Source organism: Jaculus jaculus, chromosome 9 (assembly GCF_020740685.1).
Source record: "Jaculus jaculus isolate mJacJac1 chromosome 9, mJacJac1.mat.Y.cur, whole genome shotgun sequence".
Lineage (NCBI taxonomy): Eukaryota > Metazoa > Chordata > Mammalia > Rodentia > Dipodidae > Jaculus > Jaculus jaculus.
In genome coordinates this window covers 8,568,918-8,588,197 of record NC_059110.1, presented here as the reverse complement: position 1 = coordinate 8,588,197, position 19,280 = coordinate 8,568,918, and the positions used below count along the sequence as shown (strand labels likewise).

Sequence of the window (19,280 nt, the reverse complement as noted above, 5' to 3'; positions counted from 1 at the left end):
AGGATTATGAAAGCTCTGTGGATCATATTGCAGTCGCAATGACATTTTGTCACCGGCCTCATTTTTACTTTTATCACCTTAGTTCATCCCCGAAGAGAAGAGAAGTCATCCGTGCAGTCTCCTGCCGAGGCTGGAAGCTTTCTGCTCCCCGTGGGGGAACTGGCACCGTGACTGTCCTCACGGGCACAGTCTCACGCTCCTCTGCACAGGGCCAAGCAGGGAGGCACCAGGTCGTTTGAAATGTTCAGGTAAGACTTCTTCCCCCGCGGTGTGGTGAGGCCATCCTCAGGAGCAAAATGGGTTCAGAACTGCAATGTGGGAGAGGGACGCAGAGGGGACACAGCCCGGGACACAAGCGCAGCAGCATGTAAATACCAGAGCCAACATGTTCTCAAAAATCATGAATGGAAGCCAGGCGAGGTGGCACACACACCAGCACTGGGGAGGCAGAGGCGAGTTTGAGGCCACCCTGACACTACATAGTGAATTCCAGGTCAGCCTGGGCTAGAGTGAGACCCTACCAAAAAACAAAGAAACAAACAAACAAAACCATCGAAATAAAAGAGAGACTTAATGGCGAGAGGGAGGGGATATGATGGAGAGTGGAATTGTGAAGGGGAAAGTGGTCAAGGCGCTTGCCTGCGAAGCCTAAGGATCCCTGTTCAACTCTCTAGATCCCATGTAAACCAGACGCACACAAGTGAGGCAAGTCCAAGGTCACACATGTCCACTAGGTGGCGCAAGCGTCGGGAGTTCGATTTTAGTAGCTGAGGCCCTGGTACACCAATTCTCTTTCGCTCGCTCTTGCTCTCTCTAAAAAAGAAATTATCATCGAGTATAGGGCTCAGTGGTTAAGAGGACTTACTGTTTAAGCCTGACAGGATCTACTAAACAGCCGAGTGTAGTCACACATGTCTATAACCTCAGTGCTGTGGGGTTGCAGAAACCCACAAATCACTGGAGCTCACACAAACAAAACAAAAGTGCAAGCTGTAGGATCAATAAGAGATCTAGTTCTTTTAAGAACAAACGGAAGAGTGATGGCGCAGAGCACTCAGAATTCCCCTCTGGGGGAAAGGGGGAGTGGTGGGAGGGAGTAATGGTCATGGTTTTTGTTTTTACTTATGGAAATTGTCAATAAAAAAGGCTTTTAGCCAGGCGTGGTGGCGCACACCTTTAATCCCAGCACTCGGGAGGCAGAGGTAGGAGGATTGCCATGAGTTCGAGGCCACCCTGAGACTCCATAGTGAATTCCAGGTCAGCCTGGGCTAGAGCAAGACCCTATCTTGAAGAAAAAAAAAGGCTTTTAAACAGCTGGGCGTGATGGCACACACCTTTAATCCCAGCACTTGGGAGGCAGAGGTAAGAGGATCACCATGAGTTCGAAGCCAGCCTGAGACTGCATAGTGAATTTCAGGTTAGCCTGGACTAGAATGAAACCTTATCTCTAAAAAACACACAAAAAAGTTTAAAAAAATATTTCCCTCTGGCCACCACAGGTGAGCACACTCCACCACAAGCAAGCACATGGGGCACCTCATGGGCACACACACATGCATACATCTCTCTTACACACCCAATGGAGCACAACCAGGCAGGCAGGCACACACCTGTGTGTCATCAGAAGTTTAAGGTCATCCTCAGCTACACAAAGGATTAGAAGTCAGCCTTGGGCTCCATGAGACCCTGTCTCACAAAAGCAGAAATGAAAAAAAAAAAATGTGGAACAAGACATTGTTTACTGACCCAACCAGCGTGCCGTGAAGCCTCTTGTAGAATGGTAAGTGCACGTCATGCTGACTTGATCAGAACTGACCCTTCTTGGTACCCAGCCTCGGGCTGGCATGTAGCTCAGCACAATAGTGTTTGCCTACATGCACGAGGCCCTAGGCTTGATTGCCTAGCACCCCAAAAAGTAAGGTGTCCAGCCTGCACAAGCCCCTGCTGCAGAATGGATGTTTCACTCTTCCCCAACCAGTGCACTGCTCCCCGCTCTTGGACAGGGTCTCCATTATGTTGCCCTCCTGACGTACCAACAGCTACAGTCCTAGCTCCAGAAAAAAACTATCCATCTATCATCTATCTATCTATCTATCATCTATCTATCTATCTATCTATCTATCTATCTATCTATCTATCTATCATCTATCTATCTATTTATCATATATCTATCTATCTGTAATCTATCTATCTATGTATCTATCTATCTATCTGGTTTTGTTTTTTGAGGTAGGGTCTCACCCTAGCCCAGACTGACCTGGAACTCACTATGTAGTCTCGGAGTGGCCTTGAACTCATGGCAATCCTCCTACCTCTGCCTCCCAAGTGCTGGGATTAAAGGCATGCGTCACCATGCCCAGCCAGAAATATTTTTAAATAATTTATTTATTTGAGCAGGAGGAAGAGAGGGACAGAATGGGCATGCCAGGACCTCTAGCTACTGCAAATGAACTCCAGACACATGTACCATCTTGTGTCTCTGGCTTTACATCGGTGCTGGAGAATCCAACCTTAGGCTTTGCAAGCAAGAGCCTTAACATCTCTCCAGTGCTCAGAATTTTTTTTTGTTTTAATTTCTCTTTTTTTTAAACATTTATTTATTTATTTGAGAGAGAGAGAGAGGAAGAGGCAGAGAGAAAGACAGAATGGGCACGCCAGGGCCTCCAGCCACTGCAAACGAACTCCAGACGCATGTGCCACCTTGTACATCTGGCTTATGTGGGTCCTGGGGAATCAAACTGGGGTCCTTAGGCTTCACAGGCAAATGCCTTTACCGTTAAGCCATTTCCCCAGCCCTTTTTTGGTTTTTTGATGCCTGGTTGCTTTCTAGCCCAGGCTGACCTGGAATTCACTATGTACTCTCAAGGTGGCCTTGAACTAATGGCAATCCTCCTACCTCTGCCTCCTAAGTGTTGAGATTAAATTTATTTTTATTTTTATTTATTTATTTGAGAGCGACAGACACAGAGAGAAAGACAGATAGAGGGAGAGAGAGAATGGGCGCGTCAGGGCTTCCAGCCTCTGCAAACGAACTCCAGACGCGTGCACCCCCTTGTGCATCTGGCTAGCGTGGGACCTGGGGAACCGAGCCTCGAACCGAGGTCCTTAGGCTTCACAGGCAAGCGCTTAACCGCTAAGCCATCTCTCCAGCCCAGTGTTGAGATTAAAGACATGCACCACCACACCTGGCTGCAGAAAATTTTTTATTTATTTATTACAGACAGAGAGAGGAAGAGAAAGTGAGAAAAGGAGAGAGAAAAGAATGGGTGCACCAGGGCCTCTAACTGCTGCAAAGGAACTCCAGATACATCTGGCTTATGTGGGATCTGGAGAACCTAACCTGTGTCCTTAGACTTTGCAAGCAAGCACCTTAGCTGCTGAGCCATCTCTCCAATCCCCAGAATTTTTTTTTTTTTCCAGATAGAGTTTCATTCTAGCCCAGGCTGACCTGGAATTCACTGTGTCACCTCAGGGTGGCCTCAAACTCACAGTGGTCCTCCTACCTCTGCCTCCTGAGTGCTGGGATTAAAGGTGTATGCCGCCATACCTGGCAGAAATGTTTTTTTAAAGAGGGAAGCCTGGTGCAGTGTTGCATGCCTGTAATCTCAGTAAACTCAGGAAGTGGAGGCAGAAGAATCAGAACTTGAAGGTCATCATCAGCTTCATAGTGAGTTTAAGGCCAGTCTGAAGTATGTGAGACCTTTGGGACTAGGGGATATAGATCAGCTGATATTGTTTGCCTAGAATATACGAGACCTTCGATTCAATCCTCAACATTGACTAAAACAGGAATGGTGGTGCCTACCTGTAATCCCACAGTGGGGAGATCCAATCAGAAGGACCAGAAATGCAGAGTCATCCTGGGCTACATGAGAACCTTTCTTAAAAAAATGATAAGAAAATATTAATACATATGAAAATCAAAAATATATCCAAGGACTGAAGAAATGGCTTAGCAGTTAAGGTGCTTGCCTGCAAAGCCAAAGGACCCAGACCCAGGTTCAATTCCCCAGAATCCATGTAAGCCAGATGCACAAGGTGGCACTTGCATCTGGAGTTTATTTGCAGTGGCTGGAGGCCCTGGTGTGCCCATTCTCTTTCTCTATCTGCCTGCCTCTCTCTCTCACACACACAAATAAATAAAAATAAAAACAACAGCAATCACAACTATATATATATATATATATATATATTCAAGAGTATCCACACTTTTAAAAGGTTCTCAGATGATTCTAAGAATGAAAATGGGACATCACATACAGAATTAAAATAAGATGGCCTAGAAGGATGATTCAGTGGTTAAAGGCACTTGCTTACAAAGCCTGAGGGTCTGAGTTCAAATCCCCAGTACCCATGTAAAGCCAGATGCACCATGTGGCACATGTGTTTGGAGTTCATTTGCAGTGACAACCGGCCCTGGTGTGCCCATTCTCTCTCTTCCTTGCCCTCCCTCTATGCTTGTAAATAATAAAAATATTTTTTAAAAATGAGGCTGGAGAGATGGCTTAGGCATTAAAGGGCTTGCCTTCAAATCCTAAGGACTCAGGTCCAACTCCTTAGAACCCACATAAGCCAGACGTACAAGGTGTCACATGTGCACGATGTGGCACACACATCTAAAGTCTAGTTACAGTGGCTAGAGGCCCTGTTGTGCCAATTCTCTCTCTCACTCACTCACTTACTCATTTAAAAAAAATGATGGGGGCTGGAGAGATGGCTTAGCGGTTAAGCGCTTGCCTGTGAAGCTAAGGACCCTGGTTCAAGGCTCGGTTCCCCAGGTCCCACGTTAGCCAGATGCACAAGGGGGCGCATGTGTCTGGAGTTCATTTGCAGAGGCTGGAAGCCCTGGCGCGCCCATTCTCTCTCTCTCTCCCTCTATCTGTCTTTCTCCCTGTGTCTGTTGCTCTCAAATAAATAAATAATTAACAAAAAATATTTTTAAAAAAATGATGGGCTGGAGAGATGGCTTAGTGGTTAAGGTGCTTGCCTGCAAAGCCACAGGACCTAGGTTCAACTCCCCAGGACCCATGTAAGCCAGATACACTAGGTGGCACATGCATCTGGAGTTCATTTGCAGCAGCTAGAGGTCCTGGCATACCCATTCTCCCTCTCTTTGTGCCTCTGTCTCTCAAATAAATAAATAAAGATAAAAAATTAAAAAGAACAATATGATGAACAATTTTATGCTATGGATGTGAACTCTTAGAAATTGGGTCATTAGCGGGGCGTGGTGGCTCACACCTTTAATCCCAGCACTCGGGAGGCAGAAGTAGGAGGATCGCCATGAGTTCAAGGCCACCCTGAGACTACAGAGTGGATTCCAGGTCAGCCTGGGCTAGAGCGAGACCCTACCTCGAAAAACAAACAACAAAACAAAAATGGGTCATTAATTGAAAGTTTTCCTAACAAAGAAAATTCCAAGCCAAATGCTTTTATTGGTATCATTGCCTTTTGAGAAACTCATCCTTCCACTCTTCAAACGCTCCTAGAGAATTAGAAATCTAGAAAGGAAGAAGCATTTCTCCCCAGGTCCAGCCTACCCTGTGGTTCTTACGACATGGGCACCCAGACTTGCGTGGGGGGGCACCCATCAGAAAGGAGACACTAGGTCTTTGCACCATTCATTTCATTGCCTTTTTCTCCCTCCCTCTAGAGACCTTTCAGCCAAGATCAAGATCTAATCACTAGGTGGGAGAATCCTTATGACGGCTCTTGCGGTCCCGTTTCACCTACCTCAGTAAACACATTATTCTTCATTCTGCATTTCTTTTGTAGTGGTAGAGACAACTCATTTTGGTTGTCAGGCACCCCTTTCTTCACTCCTGTCTGGGCTTCCAGGAATGGGGTCCCTGCAGAGGGGCGGCTAGTGGAGCCCAAGTTCAACTCAAGTCCCTCAATTAAAGCCGAATGGCTAGAATGGCTTTAAAGGCCCAAACACCAGCTCCCAGAGCCATTCCCAGCAATCTGGAAGTGCCAGGCCCACAATTCTCACTAAATATTTGTTCTATAAAAGCAATAGAAGGAGATTTATTCATTCTCTCCTCTGGGGGGAAATTAACTCATAAGCAAAGTTTATATTTCTGTAAAGTAACTAGAAACATCTCTTGGGAGAAAAACAATGGCTAGCTATGTTATATAGCAGGAGACCTTGATAAATTCCTAACTTACCAAAAGCCATAAAAAGGGAGGGAGAAAGGAAACAAAGCTATTAAATGATAAAGCTTTTTGTTGCTTACCCAAAATAACCTAAAAATCCATTTTCTATTGCATCTGAAACGAACAACAACAACAAAAAAAAAATCCACAGGGTAATAAACATTCTTGCTTAGAATACCAGGGAATAACCCTGCCCCATAATGCCCAATTAAGTAGCAACATAATGACCAGTGTAAATTAAATGTGAGATCACCGTCATATTGCCCAAGTAGAATTGTATGGATATGACTGTAAAATGTCACAGAAACAGTTAAGTCCCAAATACAAAGGCACTGGGGACAAACACTGAGGGAGATGTTTGGGGATAGAACCCAAGGCTTTGCGCGTGCTAGGCAAGTGCTCAGCCAAGCCCCGTGAACCACAACTTCTAGTGAGCAGACTGTCCATCATAAAGTCAAGATAAACTGAGTATGAATAAATAGTTAGAAGGCATTGGCATATCTGACATTAGATCTTGATATGTCAGTGTCAAGAAAGAGAGAGAGAGAACGAGCATAAATTAACCAGCAAGCCAGGATATATATGACTGAGAAGAAATGCAGTCTTTCTGAGCACCTCATTTCCTGTGATCAAAACCACTGACACCTCAAAGATGAATGGTGGGTAGAGATGCTGTTCGATTCTATTTAGACACGATGCATGGAGAGTAACATGATGCAAAGTGTCACATTTGAAGGCTGAAATGATTGTAGTGCTGTACGTTTCAACACGGTTCTGTGAGGTAATGATACAGTCTCTGCAGCACCATGTGACTTACGGGGAAGCAGCAGTTTGCTGTCTCACATCCTCCCTGCGGGTAGAGAGCAGACAGAGAGTCAGCGAGGCCACAGCACGATGTGATGAACTTCCAAACCAGGCACAGCTCGGAGAGGAAGGGATTTATTTGACAATCACCGATGTGGGGAAAGTTCCATCATGGTGGAAGAAGCTGGCCTCCCTGTCACAGACCCAAGCAGGGACAGGGTGGGGAGGGGATCCACCGTCAGCACACTTCAGGAACACCAGGCAGAACTCCATAACAGCAGAACTCCAGTTCTCTGCATGTCTTGTCTGGGAACAGATCCGCCTCCAAACACATACCTGGGGCTGGAACCTAGGCTAGGATCCGCCCACAGTGACACCTCCTCCCTCCAGGCCCAGACAGCTGGAGATCTAAAGCTTTAATAAAACTGAATCTACTGGGGACATCCACAGCCACCTCCTAGCGTTCCTCCTTGCCTCTGTTTGGGTCTGCTGAGCCTACGAAACTATCTAACAGATACCATTTGCTCAGAGTCCTTAGAATGCTCCCACTGTGCTTTGAGCCAAAGTCCAGCTCCCCATCATGCTGCCGGGGGTCCCCTATTGTCATGGCGGTTAGCTAATGGAATGTCCCCCACTCATTCACATGGTTGAATGCTTGATGCCAAGTTGGTGGCATTGTTTGAGAAGTTTGTGTGACCTTTAGGAGGAGGAGCCTTCCTGGAGGAAGTGTGTCACTGGGCGTGGGCCTTGAGGTGCCGTAGCCCAGGCCCTACTTCCTCCCTGATGATGTGAAGATGTGATTCCGGCTGTATGGTCATGACTGAGCTTCCCCTTGAAACTGTAAGCCAAAATAAACCCTTTCCGTCTATAAGCTGCTTCTAGTTGGGTATTTTGTCCTAGCAACGACAACAGATACACCTGTGCTCTGGCATCTGTCTGCCCACTTGACCAGACTCTTCTGGTGCCACTGCGGATCAGATGCCAACCCCACCTGGTTCCTGAGCAATCCGCTCTCATGGGCTGTGCATCTTCTCCCCATGCCTGCTATTTCTCTGCCCTGGTCCACTTCGTGAGAACTTCATTCATTCCTTGTTTCTCAGCCCAAACGTTATGTCCTCAAAATGTCCGAGATGGAAGGACCCCAAACTTAACCTCCTCTGTGACTTCACCGTATTGTTTGGGACTGTTCGGATGTGTCACCTTTGCTAGACTGTGCGGCAGTAGCAGGCAGGAGCTGACTTAGGCTTGAGTTATGATTTTCATACCTAACATTGTCTGCAAAATAGTGTGTACTTAATGAAAGGGCTGGAGAGATGGCTTAGTGGTTAAGCGCTTGCCTGTGAAGCCTAAGGACCCCAGTTCGAGGCTTGATTCTCCAGGATCCACATTAGTTCATTTGCAGTGGCTGGAGGCCCTGGCATGCCCATTCTCTCTCTCTCTCTATCTGCCTCTTTCTCTCTCTGTCTGTCTGTCACTCTTAAATAAATAAATAAACATAAACAATTTTTTTAAAAAAGTGAAATTAAAGCCCCAAACCTGTCCTAATCGGCTATGGAAAAGTTGAGCTCTATCTGTTGCCCACTGTGATTGGTGCAGCCATCCATGGATTCTGATGACTGGCCTTTGTTTGTTTGTAAAATAACATACAAGGTTGATGATGGCTAATGAGAAAAGATCATCAAGGGATGGAAAGATGGCTTAGTGGTTAAGGCGCTTGACTGCAAAGCCAAAGGACTTGGGTTCGATTCCCCAGTACCCATGTAAAGCCAGATGCACAAAGTGGTGCACGTGTCTGGATTTTGTTTGTAATGGCAGGAGGACTTGATGCACCCATACTCACTCTCTTTGTTTCGCTGTCTGTCTCTCAAGTAAATAAAATTTTAAGAAAATGATCATGAGGGCTGGAGAGATGGCTTAGTGGCAAAGCCCTTGACTGTGAAGCCTAAGGACCCCGGTTTGAGGCTTGATTCCCCAGGACCCACATTAGCCAGATGCACAAGGGGGCGCACGCGTCTGGAGTTTGTTTGCAGTGGCTGGAGGTCCTGGCACGCCCATTCTCTCTCTCTCTCTCCCCCTGCCTCTTTCTCTCTCTGTCTGTCACTCTCAAATAAATAAATAAAAATAATTTAAAAAAAAAGAAAATGATCATGAAACCAGTTGTATTAGTTTTCTTGTTGCTGGGACAAAACACTTGACAAAAGCAACTTAAGGCAGGAAGGATTTCTTTTGGCTCATTGTTTGAGGATACAGCCCATCATAATGGGAAAGGCACAGGGAGAACGTGAGACAGCTGGTCACATTGAGTCTGCAGTTAGGGAGTAGGGAGAGAGAAATCGTGGTTAATAATCAAAGTGAACACCATGCTGGGCAACAGTGCCATACTTTCTGTGACTTAGCTCTAAGCCTAGAGCCTCTGCGCAAGCTGATCCAATCAGGGTGCCTGGTCCCTCCAACTGGCCGACAGTGCCTATGAATCAAATCTCTGAATCTCAGCTGCGTCAGGACATTCCTTCACTGGGTACCTGGATAGAGATGGCATGCTGGGTTAGATAAAAGTGAATTTCTCTGAAGTCAGACATATCTGGATTTAAAAAAAAACCACACTCATTCTTTACTGTGCAGGCATACATAAAAATGGCACTGTGAGCTGGGCGTGGTGGCGCACACCTTTAATCCCAGCACTCGGGAGGCAGAGGTAGGAGGATCACCATGAGTTTGAGGGCAGCCTGAGACTACATAATAAATTCTGGGTCAGCCTGGACTAGAGCGAGACCCTACCTCAAAAAACAAACAAACAACAACAACAACAAAAACGGCACCATGTGCCCTAGAATGAAATCAACAGTGGTGCTTTGGAAATAACTAGCTATGTGAGGGAAATGTCAGCTAGTCACATTTACTGAAAACAAAACCTTTCTGGCTCGCAGATCAACTCTCTGAGAGGCACTGGTGGACAAAGTGCCTGCAGCACTTGGATGGTGGAGACAGGAGGATCAGAAGTTCAAGGTCATCTTCAGCTACACAGAAGTTTGAGGTCTGCCTGGGCTATATGATACCTTGTCTCCATATTCTAAACTTTAGATCCAATTGTGTAGGTTGGGCTCCTCCGTGTGTGTGTGTGTGTGTGTGTGTGTGTGTGTGTGTGTGTGTGGATTTGCTCTAGCACAGCAGGTCTGGCCTTGAACTGATGGAGATTCTCCTACCTCAGCGAACCACCTCAACTCAGCTACCATGGTATACATTTTAAAAATATTTGAGAGGGCTGGAGAGATGGATTAGCGGTTAAGCGCTTGCCTGTGAAGCCTAAGGACCCCAGTTCGAGGCTCCGTTCCCCAGGTCCCACGTTAGCCAGATGCACAAGGGGGCGCACGAGTCTGGAGTTCGTTTGCAGAGGCTGGAAGCCCTGGTGCACCCATTCCCTCTCTTCCTCTGTCTTTCTATCTGTGTCTGTCGCTCTCAAATAAATAAATAAATAATTTTAAAAAATATATTTGAGAGAGAGAGAGAGAGAGAAAGAGAATGAAAATGGATGCGCTAAGGCCTCCTGCCACTGCAAATGAACTCCAGGCACCGGTGCCACTTTGTGCATCCAGCTTTTACGTGGGTACCGGGGGAATTGAATCCTGGCCAGCAAGCTTTGTAAGCAAGCACTTTGATTGCTGAGCCATCTTCTCCAGCCCCCGTGGTATATTTTTAACAAGTTCCCCATGATTAATCTTCCATAGGAACATCTCCTGGACTCAGTTGAAAACACAGTGCTTTCTGAAACAAGCGTTTCTACACTTAAGGAGAAAAATTTTTTTTTGCAAGGGATCCCACCACTCTTGGGATGAGTAATTTAGTTTGTAGGGTTATGAAAGACTCTGCCCAAGCAATTTTTGGGGTAAGGAAGGTAGGGGGTAAGGAAGTGGTATCTTTCTTGAACACCCTGCATTATGGTGAAATCGTTTATTTCCGACAACCATTTTGCATTCTGAGCCAAATGGAAACCCAAGAGGCTCCTGGGGGGGGGGGGGGGGCAATCCGCGGGAGCTGTCCGCGGTGCTGAACACGCTGGCCAGCCCTGATCTTGGTGCCCCGGGGCGACAGCTGACCTTGAGTTGGATCTCCGCCCTCCTCCACCTCTCCCGGGGCGGGGATGGGCGCGGTCCCCTCCGGGGTGGGCCTTCTAGCGGGCGGGAGGACAGACGGACGGACGGACGGACGGCGACCCGGGCCTCACGGGGGCGCGCTGGCGGCTGGCGCCTGCCTCGGTGGAGCCGCTCCTCCGCGTGCCCGGGTCCCGCCCGCAGCCCCGGGGGCGCCGGGAGAGGGGGCGAGGACGGCGGTCGGCGGGGCGGAGCGGCGCGGCGCGGCGCGGCGCGGGCATGGACGCCGACTACCCGGCCCTGGAGCCCCCGCTCTGCAGCGAGCTCAAGCTGCTGTGCCGCCGGCTGCAGGAGGCCTACCGCGAGCTCCGCGAGGACCTCGCGCCCTTCAAGGATGACCGCTACTACAGGTAGGCGCGGCGGCCGCCCTCCTCCGCGGCCCTGCGGGGTCCCGCCACGGACGCGGAGCCGCGGCTTCTGCAGCATCTCGGGAGAGGGGGGAGGTCAAGGACTGACTGGCCGCCCCCCACCCCGTCCTGCGCCCTCCGGCGCCCCGCTCCGGGGCTGTCTTCCATGCCCAGCATCCTGCGCCCAGGCACTGGCCTCTGGGAGGGCACCCGCGGGATTTTCGTCCCCATTTGACTCCTCCCTCGTTCTCCTCCTCCCACCCTCCCCAAGCCCGCGGCCTTGGCGTCGCCGCTGGGGCCTGGCTTTGGGGAGTAGATCGGTCCCCCATCTTTACCCCCTCTCCCCCCGCCCCCCGCCACGAGGGTCCTGGAGCAAGGGCAGGCCTCAGCCTAGGTGCTGGCATGCTCAGCCCCGGGCTGGGGCGCCGGGGAGGCCCCGGGCACACGGGCTGTCATGCCTCAGGGGCTTCCTGTGAAGATGCACCCGCAGGCCCAGCACGAATGCCAGGGGCAGCTTTTAGTGTGTGTGCGTTTGTATCTGTCCCCCATCCCCACCCCGGCCTGTGGTGAGAGCTGTGGAGACCTGCGGAGGACACCGCAAGGCCCCCACCTGCCCAGTCCTCTGCCTTGGGCCCTTTGGTGGATGTGGAAGTGTGCTGGTTGCCAATGGCCACGTTTAACTAATGTGTGGAGATGTAGGAAAACGGCTTTGCCAGGAGTCTAAAGGCCACCAGGCCTAGCTTGGTTCTGTTACTAAGTAGGTCTGTGATTTGAGAGAGCTACCTGACTCCCGTTTGCTCATTATGCTCAAGTGTGTTAAAGGCATCTTTGTAGTGATGAAAGTCATTTTGTTTTTCAAGGTAGGGTCTCACTCTAGCCCAGGCTGACCTGGAATTCACTCTGGAGTCTCAGGGTGGCCTCGAACTCACTGCGATCCTCCTACCTCTGCCTCCCGAGTGCTGGGATTAAAGGCGTGCGCCACTGAGCCCAGCTGGAAGTCATTTCTTATATTGCCCACTTTGGACCAATAGCTACTGTACATTTGTCCTCGGAAAATGTGACATTTATCACGAAATCTAGGGACTAATCAGCAATATGTCATGGCTGTGGTCATGATTACAGAATGAAAATGAATACTGCAAAAGTGTAGTGCCAGGGTTGAGAAAGCCCATTGGACAAAATGCTTCCCACACAAGAATGAGGACCTGAGTTCAGATCTCCAGCGCCCACATAAAATGCTGGGTGTGGCACCTGCCAGTGGTCCCAGTGCTGGGGAGATGGAAACGGAATCCTTGGGGCTCACTGGCTAGCTAGTCCAGCTGGATTGGTTAAGATTCTGTCTCAAAAATAAGGTAGAGAGTGGCTGGAGAGATGGCTTAGCTGTTAAGGTGCTTGCCTGCAAAGCCCAAGGACCCAGGTTTGATTCCCTAGTACCCACATAAGCCAGATGCATGGAGTGGTACATGTGCCTGGAGTTTGTTTTCAGTGGCTGGAGGCTCTGGCATACCCATTCTCTCTCTCTCTCTCTCTCTCTCAAATGAATAACAAGCAAAATATTTTTAAAAAAATGAGGTAGAGAGGGATGAAGGAGGACTCTCAACATTGACCTCTGGCCTCCACATGCATGTGCACATGCATCCGTGTACACACATGCACACACACCATATACACATACATATGCTTTTGGGTGAATCCTGTTCTGTGTGTAACACAGCCTGCCGAGGACCTGACCGATGAAGATGGCTGCAGGTCGTTGCAAATCTGTGGTGGTGAGGTGACATTATTTCCAAACTCCTTTTTATGAGTTTCCCTCAACCCCGTGTGGTTTTTCCCCCCTGGGGGCACTTCTTTTGCCAAAGGACCTACTGAATAGGGAAGTGGTCTCCGGACGGGAAGCAGAAAAGAGAACAAGCCTACAGTTGGTTCATTAGCAGTTAGATCGTCCTTTATTCACTTTATACACTTTATACACTTTTGCAGTATTCATTTTCATTCTGTAATCATGACCACAGCCATGACATATTGCTGATTAGTCCCTAGATTTCGTGATAAATGTCACATTTTCCGAGGACAAATGTACATCACTGAGCATCTCCTAACCCTGCTGTTTTAGGGATGAGCAGGAGAGACTGATGACTCCATCACGGAGTGTATATGTAGTTAGTGAGCAATTTCATATTGTGAACAAGGCCAGCGAGATAACAAAGCAGGAGACAGCATAGGGTGGCCAGGCGCCACTTCAGATCAGATGGCTCAGAAAGGCTCTTTGAGAAGATGGCATTTGTCTCAGAACTGAAGACCGAGGAACTGACTAGACAATGAACTGGAGAGGAAAGTTCCAGAAGAAGAAGGAGAGTGCAGAATCCCTGAGGCCATAAAAACATGGTGTATTCCCCCCCCCCCCCAACACATGGGAAATAAGGAGAGCTAGAACATCCTGCTCAGAGAAGTGGGCAGGGCCAGGTAGAGTCAAGCCTTGAAGGCCAGACCAATGAATGTGGGGTTGCATTCAAGTTTCACTGTGATGCCAGGGGGGTCGTTTTAAGTGGGGGAAGTGACTCCAGCAAGTTGGCTGTCTGCCTACAGTAAGCATGTGAATCTTTGCTCAGGAGCAACTTCCTCAATTGAGTTGATTCCTGAGAAGTCCAATTTGCCACAGTTGGGAAAGGGCAGAAATGAATCGTGCCCCCTGCCACGAGATCAAAGCAGACAGTGGGGTGCTTTGCGAGGTTTTATGTAGACAGAGCACTTTGGCCTAGAATCACAGAGGCCTCCAGAGGGAGGAAGTGTTTTAGGTCACTGAATTATCCTGAGGTACTCCACTGAGCCTTTCTATCACTGGGCCATTCCCTCACACGCCAGCTGGAATGCTCTTGGGCTCCTAGGCTGGGAACTGACAGTTACAGCTGCTACACCTGCCTCACAGGAAGGCAAACATGCTTCTGCACTATCGACTTCAACTCTGCACACGGTCTTCCTCCTTTGTGATTTATGACTACAACATACTGGCTCCCCCCACCCCTCCACCCCAGAGGGCCAGTGATAAATCTCACAAAACCAGACAGTTTTCTCCTAACTCAACTGCTAATGATCCATTTTCAAAAGATGGCCAGGGGCTGGGGAGATGGCTCAGTGGGTGAAATGTTTACTGCCCAAGCATGAGGACCTGAGTTTAGATGCCCAGCAGGGCATGGTGGCGTGCCCCTGTAATCCCACAGCTCGGTAGGTACACACAGGACGATCCCCCAGGACTTGCTGACTAGCTGAATTTGGCGAGCTCTGTGTTCCACACGAGACCCTGTCTCATAAAACTAAAGTGGAGAGCTACTGAAGAAGACAGCCAGTGGCAACCTCTGGACTCCACATACGCTCCCCCCCACACATACGTGCATAAAAATAAAAAAAAAAATAAGCATTTACAAAGATGACTGCCCCCTGACTGCTGGCTGGATGCACATCAGTTACAGAATCTGCCTTCGATGGAAGCTGCACCAGTGCGATAGGGGACTCACGGTCATCTCCACAAAAATAAGGTGACAACTGTGTTCCCTGCCATGGGAGGGGAGCACAGTCCCGGGTTCTAGGCTTGACTTAATCCTTAGGGAGTTCTCTGGCCTTGGGAGAATCACAGAATTCTACCATTTGATCAATTTCCACATCAGAAACAATGAAGTCTGTAAATGTCACCTTCATAAGGATGTTGTGAGGCCCAAGCGCTTTTTGAGCACTAAAGGTTCTTTCAGCTACATGGGCTGGAGTGATGGCTTAGCTGTTAAGGCACTTGCCAGCAAAGCCAAAGGACCAAGGTTCAATTCCCCAGTATTCGCATAGGCCAGACGCATGAGGTGGCACATGCATCTGGAGTTTGTTTGCAGTGATAGGAGGCCCCGCTGTGCCCATTCTCTTTCTCTCTCCTTTTCCCTCTTTCTCTCCCAAATAAATAAATAAAATATTTAAAAAATTATTTTAGGGGAAAAGAAGATTCTTTCAGCTACAGATAACAAAACACCAGAGCCAGCCAGCCTGAATGATAAAGCCAGGATCAAATTTTTGTTCCTGCAGCTTAATGATATTATTAAGTTCTTTTTTTTTTTTTTTAACTGGGCATCAATTGGCTACCATTGCATTCTAGTAGCCATTTCAGTCACATTCATGAGGAGAAGTGGCTTTTCATGACTATTTCCTTTTGTTAAATTTTTATTTAGGTGCACATGTGTGTGCACGTGTGCATGGGTGTTCCAGGGCCTTCCCACTGCCAAAAATACCAACCACTTGTGCCACTTTTTGGGCCCAGCTTAAACTGAATCTGGGCTGGTAGGTTTTGCAAGCAAGTGCCTTTAATGTCTGGGTCATCTTCCTAGTCCTGTGTACGACTCTCTTTAAAAGAGAAGGAAGGGCTGGAGAGATGGCTTAGCGGTTAAGCGCTTGCCTGTGAAGCCTAAGGACCCCGGTTCGAGGCTCGGTTCCCCAGGTCCCACGTTAGCCAGATGCACAAGGGGGCGCACGCGTCTGGAGTTCATTTGCAGAGGCTGAAAGCCCTGGCGCGCCCATTCTCTCTCTCTCCCTCTATCTGTCTTTCTCTCTGTGTCTGTCGCTCTCAAATAAATAAATAAAAAATGAACAAAAAAAAATTTAAAGAAAATAAATAAATAAAAGAGAAGGAATAGAAGGCTGGATAGATGGCTTTGCAGTTAATGCACTTGCCTGCAAAGCCTAAGAATTAATCTCCAGGTCCCACATAGCCAGCTGCACAGTGATGCAATGTGCAATGTCACACGTGCGCCACAAAGGGGCACACGTGTCCGGGGTTCATTTGCAGTGGCTGAAGGCCCTGGCATGCCCATTCTCTCTTTGTCTTTCTCTCTGCCTCTTTCTCTCTCTCAATCAAAAATAAATAAATAAATAAAGTAAATAAATAAATATTTTTAAAAAAATTTAGAAAGGGCTAGAGGGATGGCTTAGTCATTAAAGCATTTGCCTTCAAAGCCAAAGGACACAAGTTGGATTTCCTAGAACCTATGTTAGCCAGATGCAAAAGGGGGCACATGTGTCTGGAGTTTGTCTGCAGTGGCTGGAGGTCCTGGCATCTCCATTTGCTCTCTCTTTAGCTCTGCCTCTCTCTCTTTCTCTCCCTCAAAAAAAAAAAGTCAATAAATAAATAATAATAAAAAATTAAAAAGGGCTGGAGGTATGGCTTAGCCATTAAGGCATTTGCCTACAAAGCCAAAGAACCCAGGTTTGATTCCCCAGAACCCACGTTAGCCAGATGCACAAGGGGGCACACGCGTCTGGAGTTCATCTGTGGTGTCTGGAGGTCCTGGTGTGCCCACTCTCTCTTTCTTTCTCTGTCAAATAAATAAATAAAAATTTAAAAATATTTTTAGAAACAAAATAAATAAAATAAAAGAGAGAAGGAATGGGGCTGTAGGGATTGCTTAGTGGTTAAGACACTTGCTTGATTTCCCAGTACCATGTAAGCCAGATGCACAAGATGGCATATGTGTCTGGAGTTCATTTGGAATGGCTGGAGGTCCTGGTGCACCAACTTTCTCTATCTGCCTCTCGCTCAAATATATATATGTATATGAAATTTTTTGTCTTATTTGAAAATGACAGACAGAGAGAGAAAGAGGCAGAAAGAGAGAGAATGGGTGTGCCAGGGCTTTCAGCCACTGCACATGAACTCCAGACGCGTGCACCCCCTTGTGCATCTGGCTAACATGGGTCCTGGGGAATCAAGCCTCGAACTGGGGTCCTTAGGCTTCACAGGCAAGTGCTTAACTACTAAGCCATCTCTCCAGCCCAAATACATAATTTTTTTTTTTAAAAGAAAAGGACTAGGGCTGGAGAGATAGCTCAGCAGTTAAGGCACTTGCCTGCAAAGCCTAAAGACCTGAGTTCAATTCCTCAGTACCCATATAAAGCCAGATGCACAAAGTGACACATGTGTCTGGAGTTTGTTTACAGGGCTACAGACCCTGGTGTACCCATTCTCATTCTGTCTCTACTTGCAGATAAATACATAAAATAAAATAAATATTTTAAAAAAGAGAGAGAAGGACTAGTTTGAAGCCTACAGCAATATTTCTTAAATCTCTGTACCCTATCCCACACCAATATGGTAATAATATAGAAGGCACATGCATTGGCAAGGTCTGGACTCTTCACACACTGCACTTGGGGTGGAAAAATCGGTGTCATCTTTGTAGAAAATCACCTGGCAGTATGTACTAATGCTGCATGCACACTCCTCTTTGGCTCGGCGTTTGCTCTTGGGTGTGTCCCCTACAGCAATGCGCACAGAGGTCCGTCAGGGTGCATACAACGAGGCTCCTCTCAGGACGTGCTGTAAAGCTTCTAAACTGGAAGTGAGCTGAGTAATTCAACCACAGCAGGATGGATAAATGCATTCGGATTACTCCATAATTAAATGTTTCACAGAAATAAACATTTCAGACCGACACAACAGCACTCGAGACAAATCCCATTCGGTGTTAAGCTAAGGAAGCCAGGGAGTACATGCCGTTAGATCCCACTCATCTGAAAAATGTACAAGGCTGGGAGATGGCTCAGTGGTTAAAAACCCTGCCCCTCCCTTGGTCTAGGTGATGGTTGAGCAGACCTGTCGACATGCACATTTACCCAGCTAGATGCAGGGCATGCACACTTGTGGTGGTTTGATTCAGGTGTCCCCCATAAACTTAGGTGGTCTGATGTTAGGTTCCCAGCCGATGACAATTGGAAATTAAAGCCTCCTGGAGGCAGTGTGTTGTTGAGGGTGGGCTTATGGGTGCTTTAGCCAGGGTCCACTTGCCAGTGTTTGACACACTCTCCTGTTGCTATTGTCCACCTTATGTTGGCTAGGGGATGATGTCCACCCTCTGCTAATGCCATCATTTTCCCTGCCATCATGGAGCTTCCCCTCGAGCCTGTAAGCCAAAATAAACCTCTTTTTTTTTTTTCCCCACAAGCTGCTCTTAATTGGGTGGTGTCTAATTTTTTTCTTTTTTTTTTTTCTTTTTTGTTTTTCAAGGTTAGGGTCTCACTCTGGTTTAGGCTGACCTGGAATTAACTATGTAGTCTCAGGGTGGCCTCGAGCTCATGGCAATCCTCCTACCTCTGCCTCCCTAGTGCTGGGATTAAAGGTGTGCGCCACCATACCTGGCTTGATTTCTACCAGCAATGCGAACCTGACTTCAACAACACATCTTTGGCCCAATATCACACTTCAGTGGACAGAGGAAAGCAGCTCCTAGGTGTCGTCACCAGATTAGACTTAGACATATCTGAGTGCTCCAGGAGCTGAGGATGGAGCAAACGTCCCCCAAGGTCCTTGTGTCCTTGAAAGGAAGGGTCGACAGCTGAGCGACGCAGGGTTCTGCCAGCCAGAGACTCTGGGAAATGGCCACCCAACCAGTGGTCAGTTGGTCAGTGGCGTGAGCAGGAAAGAATTCCAAGCTGGGCGTGGTGGCACATGCCTTTAATCCCAGCACTCTCGCGAGGAAGAGGGAGGAGGATGGCTGTGAGTTCAAAGCCACCCTGAGACTCTGTAGTAAATTCCAGGTCAGCCCAAGCTAGAGTGAGAAGAAAAAAAATTTAACAAAGCAAAGAAAACCCAACAAAAGAATTCCAGAAGCCTGGAGGATGATGGCTAGGCTCCATTGGAGTTCAACCACCACAAGTTATACTTCTGTATTTTGCTGATGTACACCTCAGTTTTCCTGTTACCATTTTTCTACTATAAAAGAAGTGCTGCCCAGGTGTCTTCCCACCCAAGAGGCTGCTGGAAGCAATACTGCACTTCAATGACTGACTGCCTCAGTGC

General features: G+C 47.9%; 1 protein-coding gene across 1 annotated transcript in view; it reads left to right on the top strand.

Annotated features, from left to right (window-relative positions):
• The first annotated feature begins 11,327 nt into the window (after positions 1-11,327).
• The window catches only part of Tmem181 (transmembrane protein 181), a 59,594-nt gene continuing 51,641 nt past the window's right edge, over positions 11,328-19,280 (top strand). The window contains exon 1 of the mRNA XM_045158655.1: positions 11,328-11,458. Coding sequence (XP_045014590.1) covers positions 11,328-11,458 — 131 coding nt within the window. The remainder of the gene's footprint in view (positions 11,459-19,280) is intronic.